At 44.3% G+C, this 13,153-nt stretch overlaps 1 protein-coding gene across 3 annotated transcripts; it reads left to right on the top strand.

Annotated features, from left to right (window-relative positions):
* The first annotated feature begins 613 nt into the window (after positions 1–613).
* Positions 614–12,388, top strand: PIGS (phosphatidylinositol glycan anchor biosynthesis class S). 3 transcript variants are annotated; one of them, XM_006925003.3, is made up of 12 exons: positions 614–675; positions 948–1,087; positions 1,173–1,284; positions 4,729–4,818; positions 5,100–5,191; positions 6,362–6,569; positions 6,829–6,971; positions 7,732–7,846; positions 9,133–9,278; positions 9,845–9,945; positions 10,730–10,940; positions 11,303–12,388. In XM_006925003.3, the coding sequence occupies exons 1-12, from the start codon at positions 642–644 to the stop codon at positions 11,576–11,578; spliced, it is 1,668 nt and encodes a 555-aa protein (XP_006925065.1). In that variant the 5' UTR covers positions 614–641; the 3' UTR covers positions 11,579–12,388. The 3 variants fall into 3 exon arrangements, with proteins under 3 accessions (XP_006925065.1, XP_024897387.1, XP_015454861.1); XM_015599375.2 differs by lacking the exon at positions 614–675 and adding an exon at positions 688–816; XM_025041619.1 differs by lacking the exon at positions 948–1,087 and having other exon boundaries at positions 616–675.
* The last annotated feature ends 765 nt before the right edge of the window (positions 12,389–13,153 follow it).

Raw genomic sequence — 13,153 nt, 5'->3', positions numbered from 1 at the left:
CTCGTGAATTTCCAAGAATTTTGAGTGAAGTATTCAGATTTTTACAAGTTGGAAATGAATTAAAAAATATCGAATGAGCCAAATATTCTCAAAAGGTACTACTAGCTTGCCGCCTCCATGTTTGAGGCTTGAGGAGGGGGTGTGTCTGGAAGAGGAGCTCTATGATTGGGATAATAAACAATGATCGTGATAGGTGACATTTGAGTGCTTTCCGTGTGTCAGTTTCTTTACATGAATGATCTCATTTTAGTAAATATCTCCAGTGTTTAGATGAGAAAACGGGAGACTTAGAGCTGCCCGTGGCCGCCCAAATTAGTATTTAACGACTGTAGAATTTGCGCTCTTAATTTCTGGGGCTAGGAGTGTGTTCTACCAGGAAGAGGCGGACAACAAAATGCGAGCTGAAACCCGTACAGCACCTCCACCGCCCCTCTGGGAGGGGGTATACTCCTTTGGTACTGAGGGTTAGGCTCCTTGTGGATTCTGCCCATCACTCGCCGGCTTCCTCCTGCCTTGGCGACTGCAGTGTCGCTCGCAATTGGCCGTAATCGCTGGTGTGGTCCCGCCCCCCAACTTGCAAGTTTCTGATTGGGGGAGGCTTGTGCAGCTCCGCCCCAGGGCCAGGGCAGTCGGAAGCAAGCATGGCGGCCGCCGGGGCCGCCTTTACAGACCTAGGTGCGGGGCATGCGGGGTGGGGCCTGCGACTCGCGGATTGCGAGGGAGGAATGAAGGGCTGGAGATTATGGTGTGCCAGAAGTCCCGCGGACTGGGGGTCGGGGGTCGCTTCAGACAGGATCCCTTCAGACTTGGACTCGGGTCGGTCTCACAGGGATCCCTACGAACGTGGGCTGAGAGTGTGCTTATGGGTTGCCGGGGCTCCGCGTCGGGGGTGGGGTCAGCACCCGCGCCCACTTCTGGCGCCTCAGTCGGTATCTCCGTACCTCCAGAGGTGGTCCGAGGCAAGCGCGCTGCCCTCTTCTTCGCTGCGGTGGCCATCGTGCTAGGGCTGCCTCTCTGGTGGAAGACCACAGAGACCTACCGGGCCTCGTTGCCCTACTCCCAGATCAGTGGGCTGAATGCCCTGCAGGTGAGACCTCGATGTGGGAGGGCTAGGGGACAGCCCATCCGCAAGGTACAGACTCAGCTGATGGTCCTGATGCTCCTTCTCATAGCTCCGGCTCATGGTGCCCGTCACTGTTGTGTTTACCCGAGAGTCAGTGCCACTGGACGACCAGGAGAAGCTGCCTTTCACTGTGGTGCATGAGAGAGAGATCCCTCTGAAATGTGAGTTCCTGGCGGGTCAGGCTGCCTTTCCCGTCTGAACTCAGTCCAGAGATGCGTTGGGTAGGAGGAGCGTGGGTGTCCCATAAAGGTAGTTAAAAACCTTAAAGGTCTTTCTGTATGAACAGAAACAACGTGTTTGGTTAGAAGAAAAGCAACTTTAAATTCAGTGTTCACCATTAAGGTGGCAATTTTATTCATAAAACAGTTATGCTGCCTGATCCGAAGCAGTTGAATCTCATTAGAGGATAGCACAGGAAGTGGGATGTAGTGGAAAGAACACAGGATTTGGGATCATGTTGGCGTCGTATACAGGTTTTATTTAATTTAACATTAAACACTTAACTGAGGGTTAGGCACTTTTCTTAGGTACCAGGAATTTGAGGACGACTAAGAAACTGATAATGGTTTTAAGGAATTCACAGTCAGGGAAGAAAGACACTTATATAAAGAATTCATAGTAGGAGTATATAAGAAACAGAGATTGCACTTAAGAAAGCCTTTAACTGTCTGAGAGGAAAGAAGGGCAGAGAAGGTTTTGAGGGATGTAATTTTTCTAAGCTAGATTTTTAAAGGATCTGTAGGAATTCAGGTTAAATGAGAAGAGGGAGGGAATAGCATGCTAGCTATTATTGTCCACTATATGCCAGAAACTAGGTGAAGCACTTTATAACATTTCGATCCCCACTTTATAAATGAAAAAACAGAATTTAGAGATTTTAATTTATTCAAGATCACACAGCCAGCTAGTAAGAGGTGGGACAGGGATTTAAATCCAGGCCAGACTGATTCCAGTGTTCAGGCTTTTAGTCAACAAACTATACTGCCTCCTGTGTAAAAGCCTGCTCCAGGTAAATCAGCATGTTGAGGGAGGGGGTGATCCATGAGCAGTTTTATCTTTCTGCAGTGTGAAGCGAAAGATTGGGAGTGTTGGGAGATGTAGGCTGAGTCCAGACCGTGAAGTGCCTGTGTGCCATTTACTTTCTAGCTCTTTAACCTTGGTAACACACACAAAAAATACGTTCAACCTAATGCGCACGCTCATACTTTTTCTTTCTCAAAACAAAAATTGGATTATACTTCACATGTTAATTTGCACCTTGATTGTTGTCAAGTTCTCATGGATTTCTCCATATTTAGGGACACAGTATTCAATAACATGGACGTACTGTGGAGGTGGTATAGTGGAGTGGCTAAGAGTATGAATTTGATATAAGAGAGCTGGATTAAAGCCTTGATTCTGCCACTTGTTTGTGTGAATTTGAGTGAGGTTGTTTACCTCTCTAAACCTTTGTTTTTCTTATCTGTTAAATAGGGATAGTAGAAGGGTTGTTCAGTTATTTAACAAATATTTGAGTACCTATGTCATATGCTGATGTAGTTGCTAGGCATACAGCAATGAACAAAACAGACAAAAAAGAGGAGAACAGACAATTAGAAAGATAAACAAGTAAAATGTATGTTAAATGATGACAGAAGAAAAATAGAGCAGGGCAAGAGGATAGAGAGTTTTCTTGGGGGGCTGGGGAGGTCATTGCCATTTTAGATATGGTTGTCAGGGAAGGCATCATTTGAAAACAGGATATTTGAGTAGGGACCTAAAAGATAAAAGAGATGAAAGAGTAAATTGTATAGATATTTGGGGCAAGAGCATTTTGGCAGAGGGCAAAAGAAAAGCAAGTATAAGGTCCTGAGGTAGGAGCAGGGGTGGTGCCTTTGCAGAACAGGAAGAATCCCATTGTGACTAATGAGATGAATGAGGGAGAGTGTAAGAAGAAATAAAACCAGAGTGGTAAATGGGGGCCAAACTCACATACAGCTTTTATACTGGATGAGAAAGGAAGTCATTGAAGGTTTGTTATTTTTTTTAATTTTAAAACATTACTACCATAATTGTACCTAAGTTAGCAATAATTCCTTACTACCACCTAAATTTTAGTCTACATTAAGATTTCTCCAATTATCTCAAAGGTGTCTTTTTATAGCTGATGAGGATCAACACATTAAATTTTATTAAATCTCTTTTGTCTCTTTTATTATACATCAGCTCCTCCTACCCCATCCTGATACACTTCTTTATTTTTGATTTGTTGGAGAAACCAGGTCATTTGTTTTATAGAACATCTCACATTCTGGATTTGGCAGATTGTTTCCTCCTAGTTTCATTTAACTTATTCTTCTATTACCCATGTTTCATATAAACTGGTAGTTAGATCTAGAGTATGATTAAAATCAGATTCAATTTTTTCGGCAAGAATACTTTATGGCGGGTGTGGCGTGCTTTCTATCGTGAAGCTTGTAATGGCTAGTTGTTTTACTTTGAGTGATACAAAGATGATTCAGTGAGTTTAGGTTTTATCAGCTTGATTTCTGTATTTTAGTTCACTATCAACCTTTCACCTGATCGTTTTAGCATCTGTTGTTATTGGAATCCATTTCAGTAGCTGTTGCAAAATGATAATTTTTAAATTGTATCATTTCTTCTGCATATATGACCTGGAATTCTTCAATAAAGAACTTTCCCAATAAATTTTAGGTTCAATTTGTAAAGTTACAGGGGGTGAAAAAAATCCCTTTGAGATTGCCTTATATATATAGATTAACTTAAGGAGAATTGACATCTTTAGAATATTTAGTCTTTCCATTTAGGAGCCTTGTATGCTTTTTCCATTTTATTTAAATCTTTTATGTCCTTCAGTAAAGTCCTGTTTTTTTTTTCCTTTTGGTTTTGTACATTCGTTCCTGGGTATTTTTATGTTCTTTATTGTTATTGCAATTGGGATTTTAAAAAACACTTGCTTTTCTTATTATCAGAAAGCTATTGATTTTTGCATATTCTCCTGTCTAGTCATCTGATTGAATTGTTACTAGTTCTAATAGTTTTTCAGCTGATTTTCTTGGAAAATAGTTAGACTACTTCAAAAAGACCATTTTGCCTTTTTCTTTGAAATAGTCATTTTTTATTTCTCTTTCTTATTACATTAGTCAGGAACTTCAAAAGGAACAGTACTGAATAATAGGGGAACTAGCAAGCATCCTTGTTTTATTACTAATTTTAATGGAATTTATTTAGTGTTTTGTTTTGAAGTATGCATCTTGTTTTTACCAAGAACGTTCATTGAATTGGATTATTTTTGAGTACTTATGTGGTTTTTCTCCTTTCACCTACTCATGTAATGAATATTATAATAAATTTTCCTGTGGGAGAGTCCTTCAGGTTGAATGTAGTGTGTATATAGGCAGAGGCATGAGCTGGGCAGGTGGAAGAGGTAGAACATTGTTTGGTATCATCCATGCAGAAAGCATTAGAATTGGCTGTAGCTTTATGGTATTTCTCTGCAAATAATCATCTTGGTATCTTCAGACGTTGGACAGTGTTAGGGCTAGGAAAGTGGACAGAGGTCTGACACTTGTTTTTCCCATCCTGCTGCTTTCTTTTCTTCTCAGACAAAATGAAAATTAAATGCCGATTCCAGAAGGCCTATCGAAGGGCTTTGGACCATGAGGAAGAGGCCCTCTCATTGGATAGTATGCAAGGTACCAGAAAGGGTGATCACACCATCTAACATGAAGCCCTGTTTTCCCTTCTGATCCCTAAATGTGTAGTTTCCATACCTTGTTTTAACTCCAGAGTCTCTTTGGGAAAGCTGTCAATGAGATACCTTGTGTTTCAGCGTGGGCCACTGAGGGCCAAGCCTGACCAGAGTATCAGCAGGGCATCAGAGGGAGGTGGAGGGGTGGCTTATGCACTCTCTGGGGTCCAGAGGGAGAGGGAATGGTGTTTTTGCTCCTGGCGCACTACCTGCTCTTATCCTCAGAGGCAGAAACCATGTTAGCTGAGCCTCAGGAGCAAGCAGAGGGCTCCCTGACTGTGTACGTGATCTCTGAACACTCCTCACTTCTCCCCCAGGTAGGGTGAGCAGAAGCCGTGGCCTCACCTTATCCCTTCAGCTCTGTCACCTCCTTCTTGTAGTATTGTCACCCATTTCTTCCATTTGCTACAGAAAATGCTCCAAATAAGTTTTTTAAAGAATGCAAATAGGAATTTTTTCATTGACTCTGAGTCTTTCTAAATCCAAGACTGGTATGTGGTTAAAGCTCCAGTGACCGTTTAAAGTGGAAAAAAAACCAGTAGGGCTGAAAGAAAGAAGCTGGTTTGAGTGGGTTGTGATGGTAATATGGGCAGTACATTGACCTTTTTCCTTTATTAGCACAAGGCTTAGTGGAAGTAATACCATGCACCATTTTCTTTATGGATTTATAATGAAATATTTTTATAAAAAGAGGAAAGAAAATTTTAATGAACGGCTATGTACACAGCCCCAAGTTATAATAGTACAGCAATCTAGCTGGAGCCTTGTGCATCTCCATGGTTACACTCCACTCCCTTTCAGCCCAAGGCGACCATATTTTACTTGCATTATTTTCTTACTTTTCTTTCAGGTTTTATCACATACATTGTATCTCGATAATCAATGTATTTAAATTTATGTATTTTTGAACTTTATATAAACGGTGTAATACATGTTCTGCAACTTTCATTTTGCTTGAAATTTATGTTCGAGAGAATCATCCATGATAATATGTGTAGTTGGATCTAATTCCTTCATTTTTAATCCTGTCTGATGTTTTATTGTATAAACATATCACAGTTTATCTATTCTATTGCTGATGGGCATTTGGATTGCCCCCAGTTTTTTATATATTACAGATAATGCTGCTGTGAAAATTCTGTACTTGCCTCTTTGCCATGTGCCATTTACTTATATCAAACTGTCCAGTTGTTTATTCTGCCTTTCTTGCTCAGCATGCCATCTCTTAGTTTCCAGCCTGTGGAGATTTAGATATTGTTTGGACCTATGTCTACTAGGAAGGAGAAGGGAACTGATATGAATGAAAACACTCATATATACCCATAGCTCAGAAGTGCTGAGATAATAGTTCACTATGAATCTAAAGAGAAATGCAGGCCTTTTGGTCAGTGGCAAAAAGGCTGGACTCTCAAAAACAGGAGCCAGAGTGCTCTTCTGCTTTTTCCCTCTAGCCATGGGCTTTCTATCTCTTGCTTGCTTCTCATTAGGACATGATGAGCTACATTGGGCCCAAGAGGACAGCAGTCGTGAGGGGAATAATGCACCGGGAGGCCTTTAACATCATTGGCCGCCGCATAATCCAAGTAGCCCAGGCCATGTCTTTGACTGAGGATGTACTTGCTGCAGCCCTGGCTGACCACCTTCCAGAGGACAAGTGGAGCTCTGATAAGAGGCGGCCTCTGAAGTCCAGCTTGGGTAGGGTGACTGGGCTTTGCTATGGGAAGGGAGAGTGAAATGAATTAGGTGGAGGCATTGGGGCAGAAGGGGAATCTGCATGCAAACTCTTTACTCCTTTCTTCTGTGGTTGCACTTTTCCTTAAAGGATACAGTGCTCCTTATCCCAGTTTTATCCTCCCATTGGTGCCATGTCATTCCAATCGAGAAACAAGTTCAACCCAGTCAGGGATACAGGCTGCCCATGATCCAAAGAAGCCCCTGACTCCTGTTTCCATAGGCTATGAGATCACCTTCAGTTTACTCAACCCAGACCCCAAGTCCCATGACGTCCACTGGGACATCGAGGGGGCTGTCCGGCGCTATGTGCAGCCCTTCCTGAATGCCCTCAGTGCTGCGGGCAACTTCTCTGTGGACTCTCAGGTGAGACTGGGAGCAAGTTGAATACTCCTTTTTCTGGCTGCACCATCTTTTTCGAAGTCCATCCAGATTTAGTGTTTACAGGTGTGGTCTGTTCTTTCAGCCCTTTGAGCTTGCTGATTTGCTAGGAATTTTCTGTGTATGTATATGGTTCTGGTGTCTACTTTCCCTCCGTGGTGTCCAGCTCAGGGAATTTTGTCAATGCTTGTTAAAAAACTAACTTCCTTATGGCTCTTTCCAGAACTATCCTCACCAGTTGTGCCATCTTAAGAAATTTATTTAAAAAATAACAACAACAGACTTCCTGAAGTATGTTAATGTAGTAACAATAAAGATGTAAAGAATGTAGCTTTCTGTATCATACAATGTTCTTTGAGGGAAAATGTGGGAGACATTTTTATCAGGTCTTAGTAGTGGGAGTAATTCTGAATAACTGTCTTGATTTGATCTTGTGGACACTGAATTATGCTATTATTATTTTTTTTTTTTAAATTCTGCTACTCTTTTGTTTCCCTCTTTGTTTAGGCTATTAGAAAGCCTGGTAAAATATGTGGTTTTTAAAGAACAGATTTAGTTTTTTAACTTTACTCTTGGCTGTGTTATTTTTTTCCTATACCTATTTTTCTCTCAGCCCTGATTTTGTGTCTTATATTTTGCCCTGTTGTAATAATTATATTTTTTAAAGACATTTCAAATATTCTTTTGGGACAAAGTGGAATATAAATCAATAAACAAAATAACATCTTCCCTCTTTGTTCTCTAGATCCTTTACTACGCAGTGTTGGGAGTAAATCCCCGCTTTGACCCAGCTTCCTCCAGCTACTACTTGGCCACACACAGCCTCCCCCATGTCATCAATCCGGTGGAGTCCCGGCTGGGTGAGCAACTGAGGATAAGGTCTTGCTGCCAGGCTGGGGAGGGATCCTGAAGGCTCAGCCTGGGGTTGGAGATGGGTTATATATAGTGATGGTTCCCAGGTTGGGCATCGAGGAAGTGTTGGGCATCTAGGCTCCTTTTTCATGATACTCTGTTGATATCTACATCTCCACACCATTATATCCAAAAGCATTTATTAAATATGTTTCCCAGCACTTTTTATAAACTAATGGATAGGCTGTGTCTTCCTCTTTGCAAACCGTTCAGGAAAGATATGGTCACACAGGTAGGAAAGATAACAAACGTATATGAAGGCAGAATTTGAATTGGCAGTTTTGCTGATTGAGGTTGAGGAACCTCGATGCTAGGATTCCAGTTTTTCATTTTTGGGGTGGTACTTAGGAAGAGTAGATGTGAACAAGAACTGCAATACAGGCAAATCAAAATGAGTGTATCACTAGTTGTAGAATTTAAGACATCAGGGCTAGGCCAGAGTGGACCAAGGGGTATGGGAGGGGCAGCACGTGGGGCCTTGGCAAATTCCTCCTCCCTCCCTTCCTCCCTTCCTCTCTTCCTTCCTCCCTCTCTCCCTCTCTCCCTCTCTCCCTCCCTCCCTCCCTCCCTCCCTCCCTCCATCTCTCCCTCTCTCCCTTCCTTCTTCATTCAGCAAACAAAGTCTGAGGGACTGCTTTATGATAGTGCTGAGTACAGGGGTAGAAGGGCATTTCACGTAAGGGAATATGAGCTTAGATGTAAAAGAGTAAGAGCATGTCAACTTTTAGAAAGCTCAGAGGTTAGTGCGGCTGAATTGTGAGAGGGTGACCAAGCTGATGTTGACAAGGCGGGCAGGCACCAAACCATAAAGGACCATGTTAAGGAGTTTGAACTTTAACCTGGTAGGAATGGCTAGCCATTGAAGGATACTAAACAGGGAACTGACATGAGGTCACATCTGTATTTGTACATATAACGAGTTATAGTAATATAGGTGCAATGTGGCAGCGGCCAAGAGAGCTGACTTAGACAGTTAAGGGAGGCCCGTTAGAGGAGGGGATATTCCAGGGGCATTTGAGGGCTAAGGACGGCACTTCATGTATGTGGTACATCTTGGGAGGATGTTCAGAAGTTCTTTGCCACAGAAACCCAGGACTGGAGGATATCCTAGTGATTATCTTTGGAGAAAATGAGGCCCAGAGTGAGTGACCAGTAAGCTCGAGGATGACCTGGAACTAAGATCTAGATCCAGTATGTTTTTGGTTTTCTGACTCCCCTTCTCTTTGTACCACAGGATCCAGCGCTGCCTCCCTTTACCCTGTGCTCAACTTCCTACTCTATGTACCTGAGCTTGCCCACTCCCCTCTGTACATACAGGACAAGGATGGCGTTCCAGTGGCCACCAACGCCTTCCACAGTCCCCGCTGGGGTGGCATTATGGTAATGGTCACACTATGCAGACCCCAGAGTTCAAGCTTCAGAGACAGACAGATATTCTCTGAAACTGTTCTTCTGTTGTTCCTCTGGTGTCCTCCATGGCTCAGCCGGTGGGAGGGGCAGACACTGGGGAGGTGAGGGTACTGTGTCCCACCCCCCCGCCAGCCCCACTGCTTCTTCTTCAATATTGTCTATAATATGACCCTTTTGCGTTAAAGTGTTTGCACTTACTGAGGACTCTTCTGTGCACATCTTAGATCTTGGCCTTATTTGTGGGAATCTTGCAAGGTTGAAAACTTTGTCTCTCTTGTTAGACTGGGAGTTTCTCAAGGGTAGGAACTCTAAAATGGGATCAGAAGTCTCTTTGACAGGACTTTTGAGGGGGAAATGGAAATAATTTATGGAAAGCTCCTAATAGGTGTTCAAAAATATTAGCTATATGTTCGGGGTTATAATTTCTAAGGGGCACAGAATATGTCTTCTTTTTCTCTCATAGCCTCCAGAGTGTCTAGGGCAGAGCGGTGCATGGTCCTGGTGTGATGTTGAGGCAACCTCATTTCCTCTTGCAGGTATACAATGTGGACCCCAAAGCCTACAATAACTCGGAGCTGCCGGTGAGAGTTGAGGTGGACATGGTGCGGGTGATGGAAGTGTTCCTGGCTCAGTTGAGGTGAGCTCCTGGGTGATCCACTCGGGGTCATGGCCCATGACTCTGACCATAATCTCCTGAGCTGATTGGAATGAAATGTAACCAGGCAGGGATACCTTGGCTAAGCCCAGAGCTGTAGGAAACCGAGAAAGGTTTCTAAGAATCACTTCGTCCTTCTCTTAAGAAGAACTAGTTGCTGACAAAAACTGTTTTAAGAAAAATAGATTCATTCATGTCAGGTCTATGAGGTGTGATTAGGGGTGCTTAAGAAAATAGTTGTTAATTCTTGTGCCAACTAATATTAATGGCGGCTGCCTGATGCCTTATGTTACAGATTGAAAGGATGTATCTGAGCTCATCAGGAAAGAGGATTCTCATTGATTAGCAGTGTCTGCATGGGTGTAGGATTAGAGAGGCACAGCATGCATGTCTTGTCAGAGATGGTCCTGGATCATCCATTAACTAAGGCTCAGTGGCCTTACTTGTCCAAAGAGGGTAGACAGCGTGAGGGGATTAAACTAAGTTGGTGTTACCAAAAATATTTTGTCAAACAATATCTTTTGTCAAACAAGATTTCGGAAGTCCAATAACAGAACAAGTAAAATCTAAAACACTGATTAAAGCAGGGCTTGGACACTGGATTGCTTAGTGTTGCCACTCACCTTCCAAGACCCTGAGGCACTTCCCTACAACCCCTGTGGGTCTAAGTAAGATTGAAAATCTTAGTAGTTATGCTAGGAATCTTAGCCATCTTCTTTCATCTCCTAGTCTCAGCCCCTTTGACCTTACTTTACTCTTCCTACAGACTGCTCTTTGGGATTCCTCAGCCCCAAGTGCCTCCAAAATGCCTGTTTTCAGGGCCTAAGAGTGAAGGGCTAATGACCTGGGAGCTAGACCGGCTGCTCTGGGCTCGGTCAGTGGAGAACCTGGCCACAGCCACCACCACTCTCACTTCCTTAGCCCAGCTTCTGGGCAAGATCAGTAACATTGTCATCAAGGACGATGTGGCATCTGAGGTAAGTAGACAGGGGATGGATTCTGTGGCCCAGGACTGGAATGGCCAGCAAGGGCCAGGGCGTGGTGAAACTAAAGCCCATTGAGGTCCAGGGGATATAGGGGCATGTCAGCTTTGAATGCCCCAGGCTTCCTCTAGAGGGCAGTGCCAGCCCCCTGGCAGGAGTCCAGAGGGGTTAGGGGGTTGAGGTTTTATGCAGGCACTAAGAAAATACACCATAGCCCTTTTATACTGGTTTCCATATATCCTGGGCGAACTTCAGGCAACCTGTCTTCTGGTAGACAGAAGACACAGTAAACCAATCACCCCACCCCCTTTACCAGTGCTTAGGACTAATCGGTAGTCCCCCTGGCCCCCTCCTAGGTGTACAGGGCTGTAGCTGCAGTTCAGAAGGCGGCGGAGGAGTTGGCTTCTGGACACCTGGCCTCTGCCTTCGTTGCCAGCCAGGAAGCTGTGATGTCCTCGGAGCGTGCCTTTTTTGATCCCTCGCTCCTCCATCTCCTCTATTTCCCTGATGACCAGAAGTTTGCCATCTATATCCCACTCTTCCTGCCTATGGCTGTGCCTATTCTCCTGTCTTTGGTCAAGATCTTCCTAGAGACCCGCAAGTCCTGGAAAAAGCCTGAGAAGATAGACTGAGCAGGGCAGCATCTCAGTAGGAAGCCTTTTTTTTTGGCCTGGGTAGGAGGTGTTAGATTGAGGGGCACATAAATGGGGCCTGCCATGAATGACTCCAGCCGCCTCTGTTGCCTCTCTAGCAACCAAAGTGTAACACTCCAAGATGGGCTCATCTTTCCTTCCCTTCCCATTCCTCTGGCTCAGGTCACCCGGCCCCCATCCTCAAAAGATGTATCATCTGGGTCTCCTTATCTGGCTTGAACTTGGAGGCCCATTCCTTTCTCCCTCTAGGTCAGGGGCAGCTCGTGTTCTGCCCTGTTCCTCACAGTTCTCTTGCATTGAGAGGGAGCATTAGGGGAAAGCCCTAGGTTGGTTTCTAGCCTCCTTCCCTCCACATACTTCCCTCTAACCTCTCAGAGAGAAAACTGGCATGGCTCTCATGGAAGAGGCCAGGCACAGGTCCACCCTGGGGCCTTATCCCTTACTCCCTTCCCTCCTGGCTAGCTATACCTGTTGGGTACAGCCAGATGCCTTGCGTATGGCAGAAGTTCCCTTCATCCTTTCATAGAGGCGGTGTGGTACAGTGGAGAAAGTTCCAGACTTGGAATCCAACATGCTTGAATTCAAACGCTTGCTTCTGCACTTGTCATCTGGGAGCTTTGAATAGGCCATGTAATCTCTCTGAGCCTGAGTTTTTCAATTGTTAAATTAGCACTAATGATATCCTTCCTTATGAGGTGGTTGTGAGGATTAAATGTGATAAGCTTTTGAAAGCGTCTGGTATAGTCTAGGCTCTCAATAAACATTGAATGTGAATTGGTATGATCTGCAGTATGAGTATATGTTTTGTTTTTTTTCCTTTATTCCTGTGTAAATAATGGTTTCCTAGTGTCTGTCCTACTGGGCTCATAGGTCCACCTTGCTTCCACCTGGACATATGTCCTTCCTGCCGCTCTATCCTGGAGGGCCCTGTGGTGGCTTAGTCACCTAGGCTGTTGTCTTCAGCATGTCCTTTTTTGCCCAACAAGGCTGTTAACATCTACTTCTGCTTTTTAGCAGGAGGTCTAGGAGAGAATAGCTTGTACCAGTGTAAGACCTCAGATATTAACTCATTCATAAATTCAGAAGAATAATATATTGAGTACGGGCTGCAACGGTCACTGTGCTAGGTGCTGGGGTATTATAGAGAACAAAGACAAGATCCCTGCTTTCCCAGAACTGATCTTTTAGGGGGAAGAGTCAGTGAACGAATAAAACTAACATTGGATGATGCGCTAGGAAGAAAAGCAGACTGATCAGATAGTACTGTAGACTGGGTGCAAGGGAGGGCGTTTAAGCAGATGACGTTTGAGCTGAGACCAGAAGTACAAGAAGAGGCCACCTGAGGGAAGAGCATCCCAGGCAAACACCCTGAGGTGGGAACTCACTTGAGAGACAGAGGGAGGGGCAGAATAGCCGGAGGATAGGAGAGGTAGCCAGGACTCCTTGAAAAAAATGAATGAAGCCCAGGGCGAGCTCCCGCCCTGCTTTTTTCTTGAGTATCCCAGGTCTGCCCGCTCAAGGCCTTTCAGCAGGGGTGGGCTGGCGGGGGGCGGG

This window comes from Pteropus alecto, unplaced genomic scaffold (assembly GCF_000325575.1).
Source record: "Pteropus alecto unplaced genomic scaffold, ASM32557v1 scaffold98, whole genome shotgun sequence".
In the NCBI taxonomy this organism is placed as follows: Eukaryota; Metazoa; Chordata; class Mammalia; order Chiroptera; family Pteropodidae; genus Pteropus; species Pteropus alecto.
This window is presented reverse-complemented; position numbering and strand designations above follow the sequence as displayed.

Coding starts and splice junctions, on each gene's coding strand:
- PIGS (XM_015599375.2), top strand. CDS start 726: ATGAAGGGCTGGAGATTATGGTGTGCCAGAAGTCCCGCGGACTGGGGG. Junction 1,088..1,172: donor GTGGGCTGAATGCCCTGCAG/GTGAGACCTCGA, acceptor TCCTTCTCATAG/CTCCGGCTCATGGTGCCCGT. Junction 4,819..5,099: donor CTCATTGGATAGTATGCAAG/GTACCAGAAAGG, acceptor TCTTATCCTCAG/AGGCAGAAACCATGTTAGCT.